Source organism: Ceratotherium simum, chromosome 18 (assembly GCF_057802395.1).
Source record: "Ceratotherium simum simum isolate JZ-2026a chromosome 18, ASM5780239v1, whole genome shotgun sequence".
Classification (NCBI taxonomy): domain Eukaryota; kingdom Metazoa; phylum Chordata; class Mammalia; order Perissodactyla; family Rhinocerotidae; genus Ceratotherium; species Ceratotherium simum.
In genome coordinates, this window is record NC_141917.1 from 40,251,572 (window position 1) to 40,275,792 (window position 24,221).

At 37.9% G+C, this 24,221-nt stretch overlaps 1 protein-coding gene across 2 annotated transcripts in view; it reads left to right on the plus strand.

Annotated features, from left to right (window-relative positions):
- The window catches only part of ITGA2 (integrin subunit alpha 2), an 88,427-nt gene that overhangs the window by 40,901 nt on the left and 23,305 nt on the right, over positions 1–24,221 (plus strand). For both annotated transcript variants that reach the window (XM_004422801.3, XM_087443266.1), the window contains exons 5-16: positions 1,995–2,109; positions 2,283–2,410; positions 4,770–4,918; positions 9,167–9,317; positions 9,608–9,773; positions 12,091–12,167; positions 13,929–14,067; positions 14,956–15,101; positions 17,040–17,183; positions 18,887–19,090; positions 19,808–19,944; positions 22,774–22,913. In XM_004422801.3, the coding sequence (XP_004422858.2) occupies positions 1,995–2,109; positions 2,283–2,410; positions 4,770–4,918; positions 9,167–9,317; positions 9,608–9,773; positions 12,091–12,167; positions 13,929–14,067; positions 14,956–15,101; positions 17,040–17,183; positions 18,887–19,090; positions 19,808–19,944; positions 22,774–22,913 (1,696 nt within the window). The remainder of the gene's footprint in view (positions 1–1,994; positions 2,110–2,282; positions 2,411–4,769; positions 4,919–9,166; positions 9,318–9,607; positions 9,774–12,090; positions 12,168–13,928; positions 14,068–14,955; positions 15,102–17,039; positions 17,184–18,886; positions 19,091–19,807; positions 19,945–22,773; positions 22,914–24,221) is intronic.

Sequence of the window (24,221 nt, forward strand, 5' to 3'; positions counted from 1 at the left end):
TGAATATTGCAATGAATCTTCATGGTTTATGATATTCCAAAGTCTTTGTTATAGGGTTGCTTTCATCTTTTGTTTGCTTGTTTTTAAGGTTGAATAAATTTAGAAAGAGGAACATATTGAGATATAGGGATTATGGACCATGCTTCAAAAGTTTTAATCTGTAAATTCAGGTAAAGTAAAATAAATTTGCAAGAGAATTTGATAGATTAATTTGGCAATCAATGTAGCAAGCAGAGAGGGAGGGAGGGGGGGGAGAGAGAGAGAAAAGAAAAAGAAAGAAGAAAGAAAAAAGCCAAAGTTTCCTTTACATACCTAAAAGGTCAACATCTTAAGATACTCTTAAGAATTATGTGGAAAAGACTGACAATCATCACATTTTTTTGAAACTTTTTAAGTTCTGGGCTTAAAGCAAGAATGTAGTTTTGGCATTAACAATTGGCATATTCTAATTTCAACTTCTTAATGCTGTTTTCCATTGCTTTTAAAACAAAGAAAAAATCTTTTTCGAATACCTCATGAGTTATTATTCTTCAAGGTGATAAAAAAAACAATTTGGGGATGGGGATCTAGGAATCAATAATTGGAATCTGTTATGTGGTAAACTACCCAGGGCATCAGTCATGATTTTCCCCTAATTGGCAAAATAAACCAGTTTTATAGGGGGAAAAACTATGCCCTGTTCATTGAGTGTGAAATATGACTACAGCTGCTTCTCCTCTGAGCTACCAACAATTAAACTGGGTCAAATAAATTCATTTTTTGTTCTCCCAATTGCTTTTTGCAAGTCAACACTTTTTTGCTCAGGTTTAATAATTGATCCACAGTTTGCCTAATGTTAAACTTGGTAGATGTTTTTTAAGATCTTGACTAGACTTCTCTTTCCCATTTTTTTTCCTTTTACATCTAGCAATTTTAATATTATTTAATCTAGTATTTCCCATGTGATTTAATCAAGAGTTCTTGGCATTTGAGGGCTGCTCAAAAGGGGAGATTTGGGGTTGTGTTAATGGAGATATTAAGAGTTGGAACACATACGATGTGGGCAAGGAGACTAGTGCCGGTCTTGATGACTGAAGGTTTTAGGGAGAGGAAACAGGAGTCTGAAGTCCTCAGAGAAATACTTTATAACGAAATTTAAAACTGGCAATTCATGAACCTCATTTGTGTTTGTTTAGCTCATAGAATGTTTTTTTTTAACTGAATTTTCACACAAAACTTGCTCTCTCTGACTGTCCTTGAAAATTTGGGGGATCTGGCAACACAGGGGCTGAGTCACACCAGTTACTGAGCAGGAGCCGTAGTGGCCTGCCCCATATATAAGGTGTGGGCTCTTCATCCACCTTGACGTCTATAGCTGGCCCCGAGCACTCTTCTGAGGTTCCTGCCTGGCCCTTGGGGACATGGGGTTTATGGTTTCTGCTGAATAGTGTAAATGGAAGGGACAGGAGGAGACCTATGTTCAAGAATGGCAACAATAATGACGCTGGCTAACAGTTATATACCACTTGCTATTTACCCAGCACTGTTCTAGGTGTTTTACATCTATAGACCCAATGAATCTTCACAACAACCTTAAAAGATAGGAGGTATGATTATCCTCATTTTACAGATGAAGCACCTGAGGCCCTGGTAACTGAGACACAAAAAATGAACTGTGCACTCATTTTTCTCTGGGGTTTTCTCTGAAAGAAAAGCACCCCTTTCCTCTAGCTTGGTAGGTGACCTGATGGGCTTCTCCCTACGCTGACACCTGCCCTGACAGTCTCAGTGCCCCTCCTCCTGAGAGGCCTGCCACTGGGCACAGCACATCGGCCACCTTCTCCCTCACTGGTTTGCTCCAGTGCACTTGCACTCAAAGCCATTTTGTCAGTTTTGAGAGTTGACGATTCCTAGTATCTGGTAAAAGAATAGAAATGATTTCTGAGTTTCACAAATGGAGAGGTAGCGGGCTAACCTTTTCCGTGTGTTTTGTCATTGTTCTCATTTCTTTGAAGACATGTGGTCCCCTGTGGGCACAGCAGTGCGGGAGCCAATATTACACAACTGGTGTTTGTTCTGACGTCAGTCCCGATTTTCAGCTCTCGGCCAGCTTTTCACCTGCAGTTCAGAGTAAGTGACGAATGTGCAGAGGGTCTGAGCAGGGCCTTACAGTAAAGGTGGGGGAAAAATTTATCAAGTGCCAGCCAACCCCTCAAGTCTATTTTGCTGTAAGTCTCATTTTTGTATCGGTGTCAAGTTTGACTCACTTATGGAAATCTGTTTCCTTCATCCTTCCTGTGTAGCCTGCCCTTCCCTCATAGACGTTGTGGTTGTATGTGATGAATCCAACAGTATTTATCCCTGGGATGCAGTAAAGAATTTTTTGGAGAAATTTGTACAAGGCCTGGATATAGGCCCCACAAAAACACAGGTATGGATGTCAATAATACATACACTAACCTATCGCTTTCTTTCTGAGAAAATATTGTTGGATATGAGGTCTTCATTTTTGCATTTGTCAAGTCGTCATATTAAATGCATTTAATGGTAATCTTGAAAGTTCATTGAAGCTTGTACTATATTGAGTTTTTCTGTCTCTGACTTTGCCCAATGCCAGTCTTTGAGCTTAGATTACTATTTCTGACACAGCCATCAGATATGGGATATAACATTTTCATCCTCTTTAGTTGTTTATCTTTTCCTCCTCTAACTCATGAATTTACCAATACATTTTAAAATCCAATATGTATTTTTTTGTTACTCACACTTGAACTGATAATCAATTCCTTTTGTTTACTTCTTGCTGGTAAAACAATTATCCTTGAATTCTGGGATTTTTGTAAATAAGTCCATAGACAGCACAGTTCTACCTTTATTATTTTAGAGTCTTTTATCGTATTCTAGTCTGGTCTTCCTTGTTTTACACAGGACAAGTCTTTTCAATAATTTTGTATATCTCTCTATGTTTTAATTTTCTTTTCTATCTTTTTGAGGTAGGCAACCAAAACTCAGGAGCAGAAGCTTCATGCTTCTGTAAAGCTGAATAGCATTTATTTTTTAAAGTTTTGGGTTTTTTCTTTTCTTTCTTATTGGATCTGCCATTTCACGGGCCATTCTGAACCAATGTCAACAGGGACCAGTTCACAGAGTTACCAGTGTATGTTCCTGGGTTGCATCTGATGTTCCAGTGTCTAACATCTAGTAACAATTGCTGGAACATTTTTCCCTAAATGCTTTGCAGTTATCTGTATTGAAATTTGTTTTTTTGCTTTCCTGTACAATATTGTAAAATATTGTTACACGTTTTCCTCATTGACATTGCTTTTCAATACCAAGAAGACGTTAATGTCCACTGAAACTTTGGAGGTTTCACTGTAGCTTTTGCCAGAAAATTCTGTTAAGTAAGACTGGGTATAGCACTTGTTTCTGGAGAACATCGCTATGAAGGCTCCTCATAGAAGTTTTCATATGTATCTGCTTATTTTCTCTGTCTCTAAATGGATTACCCCCACAACATGACTTATTGTATTTAATAGTCTCGCATATGGAATTCTTGGCCTTCCTCTTCTTGTGTTTCTACCCCAGTGCGTCGTCGTCTTCTCTAGAGGTGGTTTTGCTCAGTCTCTTTTCTTACAATCTAAATTTGACCTTTCTGTAAGTCCTAATATACCTCATTTCTTTAAATCTTCCATTCAGCCTTTCCTTTTCTCACACAGATGTTGTGGTGCTGTGTCATGGGAGTCACTACTATCTTTCTCTCATATTAAACTTCGAAATCCTCAGAGTTATTTTTTGATCCTTTTCTTTTCCTCAAGTCTTACATCCTATCCTAAAGAGACGGGTCCAGCAATATCATATTTTTTGCCATCTTCCAGGTGCCTAGTTAACTGTCTTTCTAGCAAAATAGCTGATTGAATTCAGAAATCCAGGCCTTGCCCCTTCCACCTTCCTTACCTACTGACCTCTATTCCAGAGACCCTTTTACCACTCACCTCTTATTGCCACTTCCTGTTCTGGAAACCCCAATTCCTAGGCATAGAGGATGATTTCACTGCCGAGAACAAGAACATTAACAGAGGTGTCTGACCTTCTTGATCTAAAGGATTAGGGAATGTGCCCGAACATTTTGTTCAGAAGTTGTTGTGTCTCTTGGCTCTCTCAAGTAAGACTCTCTAATGACATTTTCTCTGAAGACCAGAAACTTTGTGCCCCACATGCACATATAGCAGCTTTCCTCCGGAGATGCTGACGTCTGTGATTAGAGGAAATCCAACACAATAAATACGTCCAAATTGACGGCATTAATTAATACATTGGTTTTTCTTGTATTCAACTCTAATTCTTTGTTTACTGTATAATTATACTCAGTTGGTGAAATCTTATCTTCCATCTATGACTGCTTATAATTGTTTACATATTTATATCCATTGGTAATTAGAAAATGTATTTATATCACTGTATTCTTCCTGTGAACTTTATTTTAATATTTATGTTAAAATATTATAGGACCGTGATTAAAAATCTACAACTCTTACTCTTGAGAACCAAATCATACACAATAGCACATCATCTCACTTATCAATAAGTAGTGCTGCTGTACACTGGCTGCCTCTAACAAAGTAGTCACTACATTGGGAAAAAAATAACTATTCTTAAGAACAAAGTTGGAAATGATTCCCTTAAGCTATCAGTCCAAGTCTAAATGCACTTTTGATTTTTATTATACTGATTAAATAGAAATGATTTATAACTTAATGACAACCCTTTAATAAACCTCTGCTCTCTTGAAGGTGGGGTTAATTCAATATGCCAATAATCCAAGAGTTGTGTTTAACCTGAACACTTATAAAACTAAAGCTGAAATGACTGAAGCAACATCCCAGACATTCCAATATGGTGGGGACCTCACAAATACATTCAAAGCAATTCAATATGCAAGGTAAGTTATGATGCTAATAGGCCAATATTTTGATAAAATAGAAATGCTTATAAGTAAGAAAAAGGAAAGAAAAGACAAAGAAAAATAATATACCTGGTACTTACCCTTAAATCAGAACTAATAAAGAAGAAAAGTTTGAACATTCTGTAACTTGAACACTTTGAGAAGGCAGTAGGAAATGAAATTTAAAAATCTTTGATTTCCAGGACTTTTATGAGATATTACATGATTTTTTAAGATTTTATATACTTTAGCTTAAAATAGCAAGAAATGGAGCGACCTGCAATTATTTGTTAATATTTATCAAGGCCACAGAAGACTTGAGCTAATGGAGCACTTCATGCAAATTAAGAAGAGCCATAGAACCGTAAATGTTAATGACCTGGGAGTCTGAATTTAATTGAATCAGTTTATGATCCATATTACAATCTGGGGCAGTGTGAATTTTATAGCTCTATAGCACTTTCCTAATTCTTAGCTCAGTTTCTCTGTTTTCTCTGCACCGCTGACCTTCATCTTCACTCTGTTTTCATCAGATATCTTTATAAAAATGCTAAACAGTCTCCTATTGTTAAAAAATAAATGAGAACAATAAAGTCACCCTCCCTTAAACCTACTTGCTGCCTTTTTTATCTTGTGCATTCTTCCTTCTACTCCCACAATTCCTTGAAAGAGGTGCCTATGCTCCCTCCCTCACTTGACACATATGGCTCTGCCATGAGGTAAACATGGCCCTCTCAATCGCCCAGCAACCCAGTGGTCCTGCCTCAAGCCTCATCTTCTTTAGCTTCCCTGAACATTTGATAATGAGGAGCACGCACTGCTATTCCTGCCCCAGTTACCATGACATCACAAACTTCTAGAATCCCTGCCAATTTTTCTCAACAACTCTGCCTCTTCACTGGCTCCTTTTCCTATTTTTTCTCCACTAAACAGAGCCCTCTTTTTCTGTCGCCCTTTTCTCTCAGGTGTTGTATACTCTCACGGTGTCAGCATCAGCCCTATGTGGGTTACCCCATTGCTGTGTTGTCAGCCCTGAACTCGCTCCCAAAATTCACACAGGCATCCAGCTGACGCCGAATATCTTTATGTGGAGTGTTGGCTCACTTATCAAATTCAGTACATCCTAAACCTGCCTTATTCTCTTCCCTACCCTTCCACATGACTTTGCCGTTTTGAGTCATGCTACCTCCTTTTCCCCCAGTCACTCAGAGTTAAAACTTGATGGTTTTCTTTGTTCTTTCTGCCCCTCCTTAGATCACATATCTGGTCAGTCACCACATCCTGTCATTTGTATTTCTGAATTCCCTCTTACGTCTCTTCCTCCTTTTTTCTGGGTGTGTATTCTAGTTGCTGCTTCTATCAAACTAGTGACTCTCCCTATATGTCTCAAAAGCGGATCCCCGACAAGAGAAGATATGATTGATTTGGTTAATCCTTATTGTCCCTATTAAGATGTCCTTTTGGGCCAAGCCATCTCCTAGGCTGCTGGCCAGTCAATAGGTCAGCTGCCATTAGGCGGAGTGCCCTTCCTGGTCCAGTCAACTAAACTTAGGGGGAGAGTAAGTTGACATAGGAAATGGCAGAGGAGTTAGAAATGGCAGAGGGTCTGTATTTCCAGCAGGGAATATAGGTGTGCCATCTTTCCCTGGAAGGAGCCTGAGGGCCTGGCAAGCTTTCTTCTCGAGGAGAATGGCTACTGTTAAGATGGAACTCCATGGCTTTCATCATCTTTGCAAATCTTTGGTTTTCTCCCTGTGCCATTCTCTCTCTCTCACCACTATTTCCCAAGCTAACAGGAGTCTTTCCAGTGTTAGGAGAATCATCTAACTTCTTACGCACACCTTCCAGAATTTAATTACCTCTATTTCTTTTTTTTTTTTTGATCTCTTTCTTTGCAACATCAAATGGAATTCTGACATTCTTTCAGTAAATATTGCCGTTTTCCATTCATCTTATTTCACTGAGTGCCTACAGTTGCAATTTATTGCACCAAGCCTGCAGGTAATCAAAACTAAATGAGGCACACATTCTACCCTCAGCATACTTATCATCCTACATGAGCTCTATGGTATGTCAGAAAGAGTATAATTCACTCCAAAGGTATTTGATGTGAGTACGATAATTCAAATTTGTCTGGCTGACAAATATGAAATATTTTTCTATATTTCTATATTCTACTATATAGAAACATAAAAATTTTAGGAAATAAAATGATATTCTCAGTTTTAAACATGTTGAATTTAAAGTGCCCCTGACATATTCAGGTGAAAATATTCGGTGACCGTTGAGTACATAAATTTGAAGATGGTAAGGATGAATGGAAAGAGATATAGATTTTAAGGTGTCTTCATATCAGTGGTAGTTAATCCAAAGGAGTGGATGACATTACCCAGAAAGAAGGTGCCACCAGAGAATCCAATAGGCAGAAAAAAAAGTCATTGGACAGCTGGCTAACCATCTAGAAAAAAAATAAGGCTGAATCCCTGCCTCACTCCTTGAATCAAAATAAATTTCAGCTGGACCAAAAATTTAAATCTAAGGAAAATGAAACTATTAAAGGATTATGAGAAAACTTGGGTGATTAAAGAAAAAAGTCTTAGAGATAAGAAGTCCTTTTAAAATACCATGTCAAGTATAAAAGACACACAAAAAGTTAATGGATTTAGTTATATGAAAGTATAAAATTTCTGTGCAGAATTAATACCACTAAAATTCAAAAGATGATTAATAAACTGAGGAAATTATTTACAATATATATGACACAGGATAATTTTCTTTATTAAGAAACAGATCTTACTAACCAGGAAAGTGATGAACAACACACAGAAAAATGGGCAATGATAAAGAAAAAGCAAGAGATCTTGCAGAAAGAAATATAACTGGTTAATAAATATATAAAAATGCTCATCATCCCTTTATACTCAAAAATGCAATTAAAACCATTATATCTTGTTTCTTACTTATCAGAATATCCCAAATTAAAAAGTCAATAATCCTCATTGTTAAGGAAAGGAGGTGGAGAAACTTACATTCTTGTGTACTGATGGTAATATAAATTGGTGGAAATTTTGAAGGGAAATTTGACGTTATCTATCAAAATATTTTTTCTCTTCCTTTTTTACTTATTTTTTAAATTTTTATTTATTTATTTATTTTTTGCTGAGGAAGATTCGCCCTGAGCTAACATCTGTTGCCAATCTTCCTCTTTTTGTATATGAGCTGCCATCACAGCATGGCCCCTGACAAGTGGTGTATGTATATGCCCAGGAACGGAACCCAGGCCACCGAAGTGGAGCACACCGAACTGAACCACTAGACCACCAGGGCTGGCCCTTATCACAATTTCAAATGTGTAAATCCTTTGTCCCAATAATTTCACTGCTGAGATTTTATCCTATCGATACATTTGAAAAAGTATGCCAAGATATATACACAAGGACATTCATTACAGTATCCCTTGTAAAACTCAAAATGGCCTAAGTGCACAATAATGGGGAATTGGTTAAATAAACTATGGTTCCTCCAAATAATGAAATATTATGCAGCCATTAAAAAAGGAGAGCTTTATATGTACTGATATGAAAAGATCTACATCAAAAAGAAAAACAACTATATAGTATATGCCCCCATTTGTATAAAAGTTTAGGAGTAGACTATGCATATCCATCTAGAGAAAGCATTTTCTAGAAGGAAACATAAACTGATAAGAGTGGTTACCTTTGTCACAGTGGCTTGGCGTCAGGTTTTTGTTTTACATCTTTCCAAGTACTTTGAATTTCTTTTACCATGTGTATCTATTACTTTTTAAAAAACAATTTAGTATTGAAAAAGTAAATGCAGATCCAATGAATAAAATTTATGACAGGAATGAATATCTTTGCTCTGATGATTGACATTAATGAATTTAATTTTCTTATCAGAAGATAATTGTAAGGGTTCCTGATGTAAATGCACACACACACATACATACATGTACACATACACACCATGGAAGCCATGGAAATAATTTTTAATGCTAAGCAAAATTTATATTTTTACATATTTCTCTACAAGCTACAAATAGGGTATAGTTACGTCACCAGGACTGACAGAGAGAGAAATTGTAAGTCGTGATAGATTATGCTCGAAGAAGTTAGTTCCATATTTATATTTATTTATATTTATGTTTATATTACATTACCTAACCAGAGGTCCACATAGTAACTTCATCTTTTGATAATGAGTCTTTAATCTTATCTGCCGCAGAGATTCCGCTTATTCAGCAGCTGCTGGTGGACGACCAGGTGCTACCAAAGTCATGGTGGTTGTAACTGATGGTGAATCACACGATGGTTCCATGTTGAAAGCCGTGATTGATCAATGCAACGACGACAATATACTGAGGTTTGGCATAGCAGTAAGTGGGTTTTCTTTTTACTTGTCTTTCAGTTGATGGGTAAATGTTCCTTTATAGTATCATTTCCCAAGACTGCATTTTCTTATTTGCTATTCAAAGCTTAAAAGAAAATTTTTACTCTAGCTCTGCTTCTTGCTGATTTTCAGTCCTGTCAGCTAAGGGGATGTGGAGATGTTGCTGGATTTATTTCTCCAGAGGACTTATTATTTTCAGAAAAGCCTAGAAAGTGCTAATTGGGAAATTAGAGTACAGCGGTAATGACCTTTTTTTCTTCTTTCTCTATTCTCAAGGTTCTTGGGTACTTAAACAGAAACGCCCTTGACACTAAAAATTTAATAAAAGAAATTAAAGCAATTGCCAGTATTCCAACAGAAAGGTACTTTTTCAATGTGTCTGATGAAGCAGCTCTACTAGAAAAGGCTGGGACGTTAGGAGAACAAATTTTCAGCATTGAAGGTAAAAGAGCTCCTTCTTTCATGAATTTTCTTTCAAAAACTTTTTTCAAGAACTCTTGATTTTATTACCACCTACTTGCTCTATTAATGTTAAGCTGTGTACATTGTATAAAAAGAACTCCTATACATCAGTAAGAAAAATAGCAAAGAACATGCATAAGTAGTTTATAAGCAATAAAATGCAAATGGCCAATAGCCCTGGTGGTCTAGTGGTTAAGCTTCAGCACTCTCCAGGTTCGTTTCCCGGTCATGGAACCACACCACCCGTCTGTCAGTTGTCATCCTGTGGTGGCTGCTCACAGAGAGAACTAAACTAACAATAGGACATACAACCATGCACTGAAGCTTAAAAGACAAAAAGAAAAAATATTCCCAATTTCAGTAATTATTTAAAAATATAAATTAAATCAATGTTACTTTGTGCTAAAAGATAATAAAGATTAGTGACGTTTAATCTTGGAGAGATTATGGGGAAGCAAAGAAGCTCATACACTGTCGATAAGATTATAGGTTGTATCACCTTTTTGAGGGGCAATTTAGTAATATGTGTTATAATCATAAATAGTTTTGCTGTTTTACACTGTGTAAATAGTCTTTATAATCATACAATATTTTACCTTTTTATACTGTTATATAATTTCTAAAATTTGTGAATTTGTTTACAACAAGCATGTATACTTTTAAAATTAGAAACATACAGTGAAGATTTTTTTTCTTTTTTTTTTGTGAGGAAGATCAGTCCTGTGCTAACATCTGCCAATCCTCCTCTTTTTTTTTTTTTTTTTTTTTTGCTGAGGAAGACTGGCCCTGGGCTAACATCCCTGCCCATCTTCCTCCACTTTATATGGGACGCTGCCACAACAGGGCTTGCCAAGCTGTGCGTCAGTGCGCGCCCGGGATCTGAACTGGCGAACCCCGGGCTGCCGCAGCGGAGCGTGCGCACTTAACCGCTTGTGCCACAGGGCTGGCCCCTGAAGATTTTTAATATTTCAGATTTCGAGGAAACATGTGTTTACCAGATCGCCAATAATTTACTTACATGGCCTCGGAAGGTTGAGTCAGTGTAGCCATATCACCTGTTCAAGAGCTGGCTGTGTGAGGGTCTGGAGCCCACTTCCCAGTTGGTAACAAGTCCCTCATGAGCCAGATCCTGGTTCCTGATGGTTAACCTAAATGACTTCCAGCAATAAGGAGTGTATTTTATTGAGCACCTACTGTATGTCAGGTACTGCTTCAGAAGCTGCGTCCAAGGGGATTGCATGAATGAAGTATTCATGCCTACTCCTGTGATCAAATCTTCTTCTCCTGATTATCCACTGGGAAGGTCTATCTAAAAAATTTTACTGCTTCTGAAACATCCCAGGGTGCTTCTAAGTTGTTTAAATCATCATCAAAATCTAATGTGCCCTGAGATCATATAAAATTATTTGGCTACCGTGGTAATAATTTTGTTTGTGGTGGCATGAATATGAACAATGGCAATACAATCTAAATGATTTTGTGTATTATCTGCTATTATGGATTTTGGAGGAACACTGCTGTACTTTATTAAAAATTATCTCTACTCATCCTGTATAAATTATTACATCTCCTAAACAAGTGACTATATCATGCGGTATAGATTGTCTTCTCTGTATTAATGTAGAAGTCAAGGAATTTAGTTTCTTTTTTGTGAAGATTAGTTAAGTATAACCATTTTGACCGCACTGTATGGAAAATGAATTCTAATTGAGTCTTGTGATGCTAGTGTCAGAGGCAAGCACATATGTAGACAAAGTTCCCAATTGGTAAAATTCCTATTCAGTCTTGAATCCTGGTTCCTGAAGCCTAATCCACATATCTCTCAGCATAGTCTTCACTACACATCAATTACCTAGCTCCTCCTACTGTATCTGAGATATTTGTGCATTTATTACTACCAATATTTAAAAGCTAAAAATTTAGTTAGTTTTTTAGCTGGTAATGATATTTTTTTTAAAAAAAAAAAAGACCATCACCTCAGTTTTCATTTTACCTCATCCCCTATGTTGAGGGTTCTTTGATATCAGGAACTTCATAAATATACTAATAAATACGTTAACGCTTACTCAAGACGAGTGCCAACTTCAAACACTACCTTGGAAGTATCATGGATTTCTATATCTGTTAGAACACTTCCTTAGTGATTTCTCCCTCCCAGAATCTGCCAGCTCTATATTTTTGAGTGAACATCAGAACACCGTGTGTGTGTATGTGTGCGTGTGTGCATGCATGTGTGTTTGAAAATTTGATTTAAAACTGATGACAGTGAAATAATTTTTGAAACTGCCATTTCCCAGGCACTGTTCAAGGAGGAGACAACTTCCAGATGGAAATGTCACAAGTGGGATTCAGCGCAGATTACTCTCCTCAAAATGTGTGTATATCAGATAACTTCCAGCCATGCTGTCGTTTGGCTTAACACTTCTGAGCACAATAGCCTTATACGTAAAATGGGAAAAACAGCCATCTAGTGATCAACAGTTCTGAGTCCTAGTCATAGTCATTTCGTTTCTTTGTTCTGCTGATTTATCATCTGAAAAATGAAGGTTAATAATGCCTGCCCTTCCCTATTTCACAGGGATTTTTTATGGAAACAAAAAAATGATAATATACAAGAAAGATTTGGGCGCTCCAGGGGACAGGCACTATATTAATTCCAGGTATTATCATTGCAGGAATTTCCTTTGAATTAATTAACTACTGGAAAAGTTTGTTAAAAACACAAGCTCTTGTCATTACTTCATTGAATTCTGACTTGCTGTTCTTTTTTCTAAGAGCAGAGACAGAAAATAGTTGAAAAAGTAGGGAGTTAGGAAAAATTTGAGATGGGAAGTCTTGTTAGCTCGGGGAAGTCCATTCTTCTTTCTCGGAAACATCCATCTCCCAGGCCTCTGATTTTAATTCTACTCAGGAGATGAGTGGAGTAACAGCGGCAAAGACACACGTGACCCCGGGAAATACTTAGGGAACAAGATGAACTCAGAGGATTTGATTGGCAGGATAAAGGACGAGGAACAGCTTATTTTCTCTCTAGAATAAAAGGTGCTAACTTTTTCTGGATCACCAATCGTTAGAGAATGCTCATAAAATTTATGGGTCTTTCCCTCAGAAAAAATTGTAAATGAACCCACACGGAGAATTTCACACACAATTTCCTGAGGTTTTTATACACTCCCTGAAGTCCCTTCCTGCACCCCAGATTCAGAATCCTGGATTTATGACAATTATTTACCTAATTTCATCTTCTCTTATCCTCGAAATGGGACACCTCATTTCCCTATTTCCTATTTTCTTAGTGGCTTGTATTTTTCAATCCAAAATTGTGTCTTAGATGTTTTCTAAGATCTAAGACAAAAAACTTAAAAATAATAAATCTCATCCTGATCACTCCTGCCTTCTGCGATGACTTATAGCTTTGAATATTCAGATTGGCTTTTGCGTCAATTCGGAGTAGCCTGTCCTCCCTGGTCCTGCCCCCCAACCCCTGGTGCTGACCAATGGCTATTTTCCTTCCAATAGATTGGCTATCACACTACAGAGGCCTTTTGTAGCTGTGCTATTTTCAAATAGATGGGATAGGATAGAGATGATAGAGAAACACTTGAGAAGGAGTCCGGAAGAAAGTTGAAAATTGAATAGAATATCCCAAGACACGCCTGGGACAGCAGCACCAGCCCACCTCTCATCCTCTGTCAGCACACTTCCTGTTTCTCAAGCATGCCTCAGATCAACTGTGAGCTTTTCTTACAAATCTGTGGGACTAGAGGCTTGCTTCTGACTCCTTTCTAAAGGCTCATAACTGTTCAGCATTTGCAAATACGTGCCTTTGAATGGAAATTTCAAGATGGCTATGTGTTCCTCCTGATCTGTAGCTTATTAAAAAGATTTATCTATATAATGTGTCATACTAAATAAAGCCAAGATAACACAGCCCATGAGAAGGCTTGTTCTCCTCTCCAGTACAAATATATTGAAACAATTCTGAGATATATCGACATACATTCATATAATTTTACTTTATCATGCTTCGTTTTTTCCTTAAATCTAGACAATTTATTTCAACGTTTTGCCTACTCTGCATTGTTATGCTTTAAGGACATTTGTTTTAATGATCTTCATTTTTCAATTATTTTAGGATATTCTGATGCTGGGGGCAGTAGGAGCTTATGACTGGAGTGGGACTGTTGTCCAGCAGTCATCTCACGGACACTTGATCTTTCCTAAACAAGCCTTTGACCAACTTCTGCAAGACAGAAATCACAGCTCATATTTAGGTAAGGCATGGCAGCATTTGGCTCAGCAAATTTAAGTTCCGTTCTTTTAAACTAGCATCTTGTTGAACTCAGGATCAGTTCAGCAACTCCCTTGAACCATCATCTAATTATCGTATTTATTACACATATTTATGTTGCCTCTTTGCCAATCAGGCCTTCACCCATAAATACTTAAAGAAATGCTGTATTATACTCGCTCAACTTCTGGCTGTTCAAGCAGTTGTTATTCCTGGGACATGATTACATTTCTCCAAAATGGAAATAGTTCCTAAAAACCAATACAGTAAGTGGTAGTCTTCTATTATTTTAGAGTTCTTAATTTTTTTGTTCCTATAATAAAAGGCCACCGATTTTGAGCACCTACTATGGGACAGGGCTTTTCTATCTACATAAACATTTAAATCCTTCCAACAACTCTCTGAGGGAAGTGTTATTATCCCCATTTTACTTTTGAGAGCCAGCAGGGTTAATAAATAAAAAAGGTAAGCAATTTAGTAAGTGGCAAATCCAGAATTTGAACCTGGGACGTCTGACTCCGAAGCCTTTGTTCTTTCTAGTGTGCAATATTACCTTTTACATTCATTTACTGATTCATTCAAGAAATATTTGTTGGGTGCCAGGTCCATGATGGTTGATGGGGACAACCCAGAATGTAAGACCAGCTTTATAGGTCGATGTTCCACCTACACGGGGCAGTGCTGCCGGTCAAAGGGCAGGAGCAGTTCATGTTAGAAAAAGGAAGATGTGGCTTCAGTGATACAGTCAGGAGCACTAGGAACTGCTCATCACACCTAGCAAAAAAGGACCTCTGGTCATCTCTACTAACTTTGCAAGCTTATCTGGCTGAGATGTTCAATAGTACCTACTCTGTAACTCCTTCTCTCCTAGGTTACTCTGTGGCTGCGATTTCTACTGGAAAAAGCATCCACTTTGTTGCTGGTGCTCCTCGGGCAAATTATACTGGCCAGATAGTGCTGTACAGTGTTAATGAGAATGGCAACATCACAATTATTCAGACTCACAGAGGTGACCAGGTAAATTCCATCGTTTAGCAGGTGAAATTAATTTTAGGGACAACTGGGGCAGGTGGGGAGTTGGGAGTTGGTAGAAATGAAAACTAACGTTTATTGAGTGCCTATCCTGTGGCTGGCTCTGTAATCTGCATTTACTTGAATATTCCTTGAATCTTCACAATACTGAGGTCTGTCATCCCTTTTTGACAGGTGATTGAGAGTTTAACTACCTTTCTAAGGTCACAGAGCTTTCATGGGGTTGAGCTGTCGTTAAAACCCAATCCCATGTGGCCTCAAAGCCTGTGCTGTTTGGTTACATCCCACTCCATATTTTTGACTCCCCAGATTAATAATGCATAGGTATTATTTAGTCGTGAAAACAGGCTCCTAACCACTGCTTTGTAGGCAAGCGCCTACTGGGAGCCAAGGATCTGGAGGAGAAATAACGAGAAGCGAGCGGTATAGCATTATAAGGACCAAGCTACTACATGTGTGCCCGTCAAGATGTCCTGTGGCTTTGATATTTCTATATGTAAAGCAAATCTCTTCTCTATCACTTTCTACTGATGCGTGACAGTTCGGTAGTTAGGACTCATGATGACTCCCAGTCATGGCCCACTAAAACAAAGCCCAGCTGATAGACTCCTGTTTCCTTACTAAGCAGTTATGACCCATGGGTTTGGCACATGTTTGAAATGAACATCACTGATCTCTGATAACCAATAGAAATTGTCCTTCCTCGAGTTGGAGAAACTGACTATCCACAGATTTCTTTTCTCTGAGATTCAGTCTGATCCCACTGTCTCTGTGGATTTTCCAGGAGTACGAAGACCTGAGTCTTTGACTTCCTTGACTGCAAACCAGCTGTGGTCACATACTTTTCCCTCCTCTTTAATATTTTAAAGAAGGGTGCTTTTATTTTGAGAAAAACAATGAAAGTGTTATAGAAGGAATAATTTCATGTTCATTTCTGAATCCTTGAGAGATATTCACATAGGTATGCATTGAACATTGGTTGAATGGGATGAACACTCAAATTCCCAGCCCCTCACTTTACTTTACCTCCACCCAGTCCTCCCACCCCAATCTGTCCGGGAACCACTCTCCTGCCCCAGATCACGCCGTGGACACTTACGTCACTAGTGCTTTCCCACTCCCCTCCACCTAGAAAACTCCTTGTCCTCTTTTTTTTTTTTTTAAAGATTTTATTTATTTATTTTTTGCGCCCCCCAAAGCCCCAGTAGATAGTTATATGTCATAGCTGCACATCCTTCTAGTTGCTGTATGTGGGACGCGGCCTCAGCATGGCCGGAGAAGCGGTGCGTTGGTGCGTGCCCGGGATCCGAACCCGGGCCGCCAGTAGCAGAGCTCGCGCACTTAACCGCTAAGCCATGGCGCCGGCCCTCCTTGTCCTCTTTTAAGATGCAATTCAAATACTACTTAATCTTTCTAAGCCTTCCTGACTCCCCTGCACTCTGATCACACAGCATTTGGTACTTGCCTCTATTACAATATATTTTACCATGGAAGCACAATTATTTGTTCCACCTCCCTCTTCCCCGCCTACTTTTCTCTACAACACATCTCACATACTCTTCAAGTGTTTCTCTTAGAACACCACCACCAGCATCAGAAACACCTGGAATGCTTATTTGGAATACTGTTTTCTAGGTCACACCCTAGACAGTACATCAATATCTCTGGAAATGTGTCTCAGGAATCTATATCTTAAAGATGCTTTCTTGGTTATTTTTGTACACACTAAGGTTTAAGAATCAAGTGTTAGGTGGTGCTACAACCTGAGACAAGGGACTATGTTCTCCATCTTTATGTTCCTAGCACCTTGCAAGTAGTAAATACTCAATTGTTGTTTGTTGAATGAGTAAATAAAAATTTATTGTAATGTTAGGAGCATATGAACCCTAGGAAACCTAAGGTAACTATGCTTTATTACTCCAGATTGGCTCCTATTTTGGTAGTGTGCTGTGTTCAGTTGATGTGGATAAAGACACCATTACAGATGTGCTCTTGGTAGGTGCACCGACGTACATGAATGACCTAAAGAAAGAGGAAGGAAGAGTCTACCTGTTTACTATCACAAAGGTAAAAAAAAATAATTATCAAACTGACATCATTTAATTTGCTTTCATATTGGTAAATAAAAGTTCATCTACATTTTTGCAAAATAAGGAAAATTTATTATTATTGAATGATAATTTTCGTATATAATATGGTTTATATTTCATCATTGTGAGAATGTCACCATTAAGTTATAATTTTAAAAATCATATTAAAAAGCATAACCTAGAGTTTAATGTATAGTGCACTACCATTTTCCATGAGAGGTCTTTGAATACATACTCCCTTATACAAATGAAGTCATTATAAATGCATACAATTTTTGAAATATACACACATGCACATACACACGAATATCTGTGTATTTCCCAAGTATCTCATTCCATTATTCTTTGCTGTAAAGAGATAACAACAATAGGGCAAAACTATCTTGTTAACATTTTACAGTGAAAAAGACAAATTGTACCAGGCACTTTGAAAACCTCTATATAATCCCCGATGCTTTCTACATTAGTTTGTCAGGAAATTCCATTGCTTAGTGCAACATTGAGGTATATACCCAGCTCTTGGAATTTCCAGTCTAACACATGATACTTAGCATACCCTAACATGGAAAAGTTCAATTTTTCCAACTTGTAGACGGAACTCTCTAAATCCATTCATATAAGTATAGTGAACTCAGTGAAACCTGAAAAGAAAGCCAGAATCAAGGGTGCAGGTTGACATAGAAATGAGATGACCATATAAGGGAAAGGATGGAAAAAGAGAAGTTGATATTAATATAGTAATTATTATGCTTAGCTGTTGTGATATTTTGTCCGACTTTATTTATTTAAATTAATGTAAAAATTAGCCCTTGAACAGAAGCAATTAAAACAATCCTAAAGCACATAAAGAAGGTATAATTGACTAATACGGGAATGTCAAATCTGTTTGAAAATTTAACAAATCCCCAGTTTCTTAAACATTTCTTGCATGTGAAATATTCTGAATTGTCATTAATTTTTGAAGATTAGAAGACCCTCTAATATCTTATCACACTCAGTAGCAAATTGATTTCCATAAGATTATTAGAGAGGAAAAAGAATCAACACTGACCCAGTTTCATGGTTGAGGAGCATTGCTTTCTTGTGAAGTCATGAAATATTTCCATTCTTGATTTCAAAATCTGAAAAAACAACTGTGTCTTTTACAAGAAAATGTCTTTTCTTTGGGCAGAAGGACTCAGTGTTTCTTATAATGGCATATTGAAAAACTCATTTTCCACTTCTTATCTGATTATAATTATGCCACTGTTCAGTAATTTTTAAGTAAGGGTCTAAGTTAAGATATTTTGCTTTATTTCATTTTGTATTAACCTTAATTTTATTCAGGATATTAGTAGGTTTTCCCCAGAAAATTTTTAAATCAAAAGGTTTGGAGACAGGTGAAGATCCTAATATTGAGGGCAAAACGGAGACAAAGAAATGGATACTTGTATGTAGGTTGTGCAGCCACAGAAAAAGAATTGCCTCCTTTCACCTTGGTTTATAGCAGGTATCCTATGCCCTTATTTACTAAAATTCTTACTTATAATTATCATCATAAATAGAGAATTTTGAATTCTAGGTTCAAAATCCTGTCTACTTTTAACAGTTTGCAAATTGGTTTGGGCATCATTTGCTGTGAATTTTAATTATAAAAGTTGTAAGGTTTGCTTTAATCATTCCTTTTTTCCCCGTTGTAAGGGCCTTTTGAATTGGCACCAATTTCTTGAAGGCCCCGATGATGTTGAAAATGCTCGGTTTGGTTCAGCGATTGCAGCTCTTTCAGACGTCAACATGGATGGCTTTAATGACGTGATAGTTGGTTCACCTTTGGAAAATCAGAACTCTGGAGCTGTGTACATCTACAATGGTCACGAGGGCACCATTCGCTTGAAGTATTCCCAGGTAATCCATGAGTTTTCTGGTGATGTTTTTACAAGTGTGTCTCATCATGTTAGAGATACAGAGTATCATGCAGACTATCCAGTCCATCCCTCTTATTTTATTACTTTATTCATTCACTCAACAAATATTTAGTGAGCCTCTTTTGTGTATCAAGCACTGTTCTAGACTCTGGGGATGCTGTAAAGAACAGGACAGACAAAATTCTGCTCTTCGTGGATCTTACATCCTTGTGGAGGAGACAGAAGAAAAATAAGATGAATAAGATAAAGTGATCCAGATAGTAATAAATGATAAAGGAAAAAAAAAACTAAAATAGGGAATAAATTTTCAGGGATGGGAGGTATCAGGTATTTGAAAGGGTGACCAAGAAGGCCTCACTGAGAAGGCAACTTTTGAGTAAAGACCTGAAGGACGTGAGCTAGGAGAGGAATCCGGACTGAACTTGCATCAACTCCTTCCCAGTCCACTCATCTTTCACTGCTTTGTGCTGGTTTGTGATTTTATGTTAAAAGATTTATGCTGTTTCTTTGATGAAAATGTGGCTACAAGAATGATGAACAGATCAGATAAGATGTGATTGAGAAATCAATGGAATTTTGTGGAGAATAAAACAACCAGGGAAATGGCTATATAGAGAATATAACAATGCAGTGGAGAAGCTGCATTTCTGTTTCAGTTGTTCTGCACTACAGTTTCATGTCAAACTTGCTCTTTCAGAAAATCTTGGGATCCGATGGAGCCTTCAGGAGCCGTCTCCAGTACTTTGGGAGATCCTTGGATGGCTATGGAGATTTAAATGGGGATTCCATCACCGATGTGTCCATTGGTGCCTTTGGACAAGTGGTTCAGCTCTGGTGAGTCAGAGAGAGCCAGACACAAGCTAGCTAACTAAAAAATGACCTGCTAAAATTGCAGTGCTGGTATTGTGGAAATGCCACATGTGTTATATAAGACTCTAGGACATTTATGTGTCATAGTTTGTATAAAGGAAGGAATATGTTTTTCCTGGTGGGAGAAAAAAAATATTTGCTTAACGTTAGAATCAAGTTTCTCTTCTCCATATGGTGAGCAGAAAAAGCACATAGAAAAGACAAAGCCTTTGAAATGCTATCCAGGATATTTCTGAATATTATCTACCAAATTGCCTTACCTCAGCTCACAGAAAGGAAGCCTCATGAGAATGTCCTAAAAATACTGAACACTCAGACCACACAAGTAAAGTGTAACTTCTCATGTGGCTATAAGGTATTTTTTGAAATTATTAGTCATAAACCAGAAGCCATTATTTAGGTTTAACTGACCTTTCCTTGACCTCAGAAGGAGTTGAAGAGCAGGGGGGGAACAATAAGGAATTCAGGGCCATGTGATTCAAGGACAAAAATAAATATATTGGGCCAGCCCCAGTGGCCTAGTGGTTAAGTTCAGTGCACTCTGCTCTGGCAGCCCAGGTGCGGTTCCCAGGTGCGGACCTACACCACTCTATTAGCAGCCATGCTGTGCTGGTAGCCTACACACTGAAAAATAGAGGAAGATTTGCACAGATGTTAGCTCAGGGCAAATCTTCCTCAGCAATAAATAAATAAATAAATAAATAAATAAATAAATAAATAAATAGGGCTGGTGAGGGAGTGGAATCAGAAGGAAATTGAGAATATGATCAAGAGTCCCCAAGATAACATAGTTCAGCCATTCGTTTATTTGTCTCTGTTGAAAAATGTGCTGTAAATGTCCAAATACATCAAGAATAGAAAACATTACATACTGATGTTCTGTTTTTTCTGAGTTTAATGAAACTATTTACACTCTCTCACTTGTGCTTTTAAAGGATGAAATGCAGTGTTTTTAATGCATCGTTTTAATGAAAACTTTATGTGGAAAAAATAAAACTCAAGGATAATGTTTAAGACTTTGAAAAATAAGAAAATGCTTTTACTGAATAAAATCAGTTAAAATCAGTTAAGAGTAGCGTACCATTAGAAAAATACAAGTTTTGAGAACATAATTATATGACTGATTTTTAAACAATTTTCTAAGAAATTATACCTTTCAGTGAGCATCACCCTGTAGCCATCTCAGTAGGCTTCGTCCTTGTTGGGGTATATTCTTACTATATTCTATGACTCCGTTTTAATACAGTCAATGATGGCTAAACTTTTTTCTTTGAAGGTGAATTTGATTCTTCAAAGTAGTCAAGGCACATGGAGTCCAATCAATTTACTGAGGTGATCAGTCAAGCTAGGTTAATGCCATTTTGTGGTCACATTCCTATAAGGTGCTGAGACTGGTTTTTCTGGGGAACTTCCCGAGAATAATTTTTCAAAAACAGGTTTACAAAATAATTTAAATCAATACCATCTCCACTGGGATAAGTGCTCAGCCTCTCAAAGAGACTGAGTTAAAGAAAACATTCACTTAGACATTTTAGATCTTTAAAGCTTGAGGCTATGTTGCATTTGTTATCAGATGTTTTATGACTGCTTATTAACTATTGAAAGAATTTTTCAATGGACTCAAGTCCTTCAAGTGGTACCTGAAATTAAAAGAAAATGTTTTCTATCTTATTGTGGTATTTTTCAAAACAGTGATATTACTAATTCTCCTTGCTGCTTTGTAAATAGTTGAGGGTGTGCCCAAGGGGTCATTATAATGAAATACAAATTCTGCTGGCCAAGGAATTAGGAGTCCATGGATTCCAATTTCTCACTTGCTAACTGTTACTCAGTAAACTGGTAAGTTACCAAATGTCTTTGTGTCTCAGACTTTTTCACTGATAAAATGGAGAAAATATTTGTTCTACCTGTTTCACAGAAGTGGTATAGGAGCAAATGAGGCCATGCACACGTGAAAGCCCTTCAGATATCTAAAGGGCTGAGCCAGAGTCAGAAATCTGTGGCACCCTGCCTGAGATGGACTCCTCAGCCATTTTCTGGCATCAAGCTAGTTGCCACCATCATGGCCATATGCCACACTTCAAAGAATCACCACCTTGGGGCTGGCCAGGTGGCACAAGCGTTTAAGTGCGTGCGCTCCACTGCGGTGGCCCAGGATTTGCCTGTTCAGGTCCCGGGCGTGCACCAACCCACCGCTTGGCAAGCCATGCTGTGGCGGCGTCCCATATAAAGTGGAGGAAGATGGGCATGGGTGTTAGCCCAGGGCCAGTCTTCCTAGGCAAAAAAAAAAAAGAGGAGGATTGGCAGATGTTAGTACAGGGCTGATCTTCCTCACACACACAAAAAAAAAAGAATCACCACCAGCCACTGAGGCAACAGGAGACAACCACGATCACACTCCTCTGCCTACCACCCCCCCTTGCCACCTGTTCTCTCCCCTACCTTTGTGAGAAGAGTGAATATCACTGCTTCCAGCTGGCAAAACACAACAGGGACAATGACTTTGTACTTTACTTACCAACAGGTTGCAGACTCTCATCCTGTGCTCGCTCATGTGTTCGTTAAACAAAAAAGATTAAATGTGGATTATCCTGGGAGTATGGTCACAAAGGAAAAAGACATTATCCCTACCTCCCATCTTAGAACTTTCAAATATAAAATACTGCTCAAGTGCTTAGATAAAGAGTGGAGAAAATAATTGTATAATGCTGGGACTGGATCCCCTATGTAAAGTTTATAATATGTGCACTCGGCAGTTACGTCCATCTATCTGTTTCCATTTATGTCTTTCAGGTCACAGAGTATTGCTGATGTATCTGTAGATGCTTCATTCACACCAGAAAAAATCACTTTGCTCAACAAGAATGCTGAGATAAGCCTCAAACTCTGCTTCAGTGCAAAGTTTAGACCTACTAAGCAAAACAGTCAAGTGGGTGAGTAGACCTGAAATAATCTGTGTGAAGATGGGTTTGCTTATAAAGTTTAGTCCTGAATATAACCTATACTTTGGATTTGTAGACCAAAAGAAATTAAGGTCTTGCAGACGTTTAAATTGCCACACAGTTGAGGTGCCTAAGCATGGTTAATTAGGCATGGAAGTTTCATGTAGATCCTCCTCCATCATCTCTAGAAGATATCGTTCTGCTGCAGAAAGTTGTAAACTCTATGATGTAATCATGGACTCTCCCAACTCTATCCTTTGAGTTCCTCTTACCCACAGGTCCCTTACTTAAAACCTTGGGTACACAGATTATACTGGACTACAGCCCGTATTAAATGAGTACACCATATGTTGGCTAAGCCGTGATCTAGATAGGGTGTGTTCAGTACGAGTGTCAAATATTGTTCCTATGCTTGAGGAATTAATAAGCATGAAATAATGAGAGAGAAAATATAAAACAATATATAATTTGTGCCCAGTGTTTTAAATTTTCTAAATAATCCAGAGAAGTGAGTCAAAGTCTGAAATGTGCCCTATCAGCAGAGAAGAGGCAGGAAAACTGTGGGCAGATGTCAGCGGGAATTGTTGTCGTCGCTCTCTGGGACCAGCCAAATCGTCTTTCAGGGCCTGGCTGAGGTCCTACGTGCTCTCTAGAGTCTTTTCTAACCACTCCATCTCCCCTGCGTCTCCCCTGCCGGCTCCATAGGTAGCAATTGAGTTAGCACATGAGTGAACGCTAACTTCTTTTGTTAGCAGCTGTTTCCTGGGTCCTAATCTCCCTTCCATCACATTTCAGCTCTAAACTTCAGAAACCTGTAGTTCCTACAGGTATTTCATTAACTAGTAAACAAACTTAAAGACTAAAAATATAGAGGCATGTTAATTGTCACCATTCATACCAAGAAATAAATAGGTTAAGAACACAAAGCAGAAGTTAGATCCACATCTTGGCACACTTTCCGTATTTTTCTACTTTTCATGTGTGACAGTTTTCCTTTCAGGCGTTAAAAATTGACCCAATTCTGAGAAGCACATCTCACAGAGCTGCCTTGTAGTGCGTCCATCTGAGGAGCCATGATAGTTGAGTCAAAAACCATTACTGTATAAACATTAAGTGGCTAGATGTAATGTACAGTGTGGTGACTATTGTTAACAATACTGTATTGTATATTTGAAAGTTGCCAAGAGAGTAGATTTTTAAAGTTCTCACCACAAAAAAAAAGTTGTAACCATGTGAGGTGATGGATACGTTGACTAACCTTATTGTGGTGATCATTTTGCAATATATACACATATCATA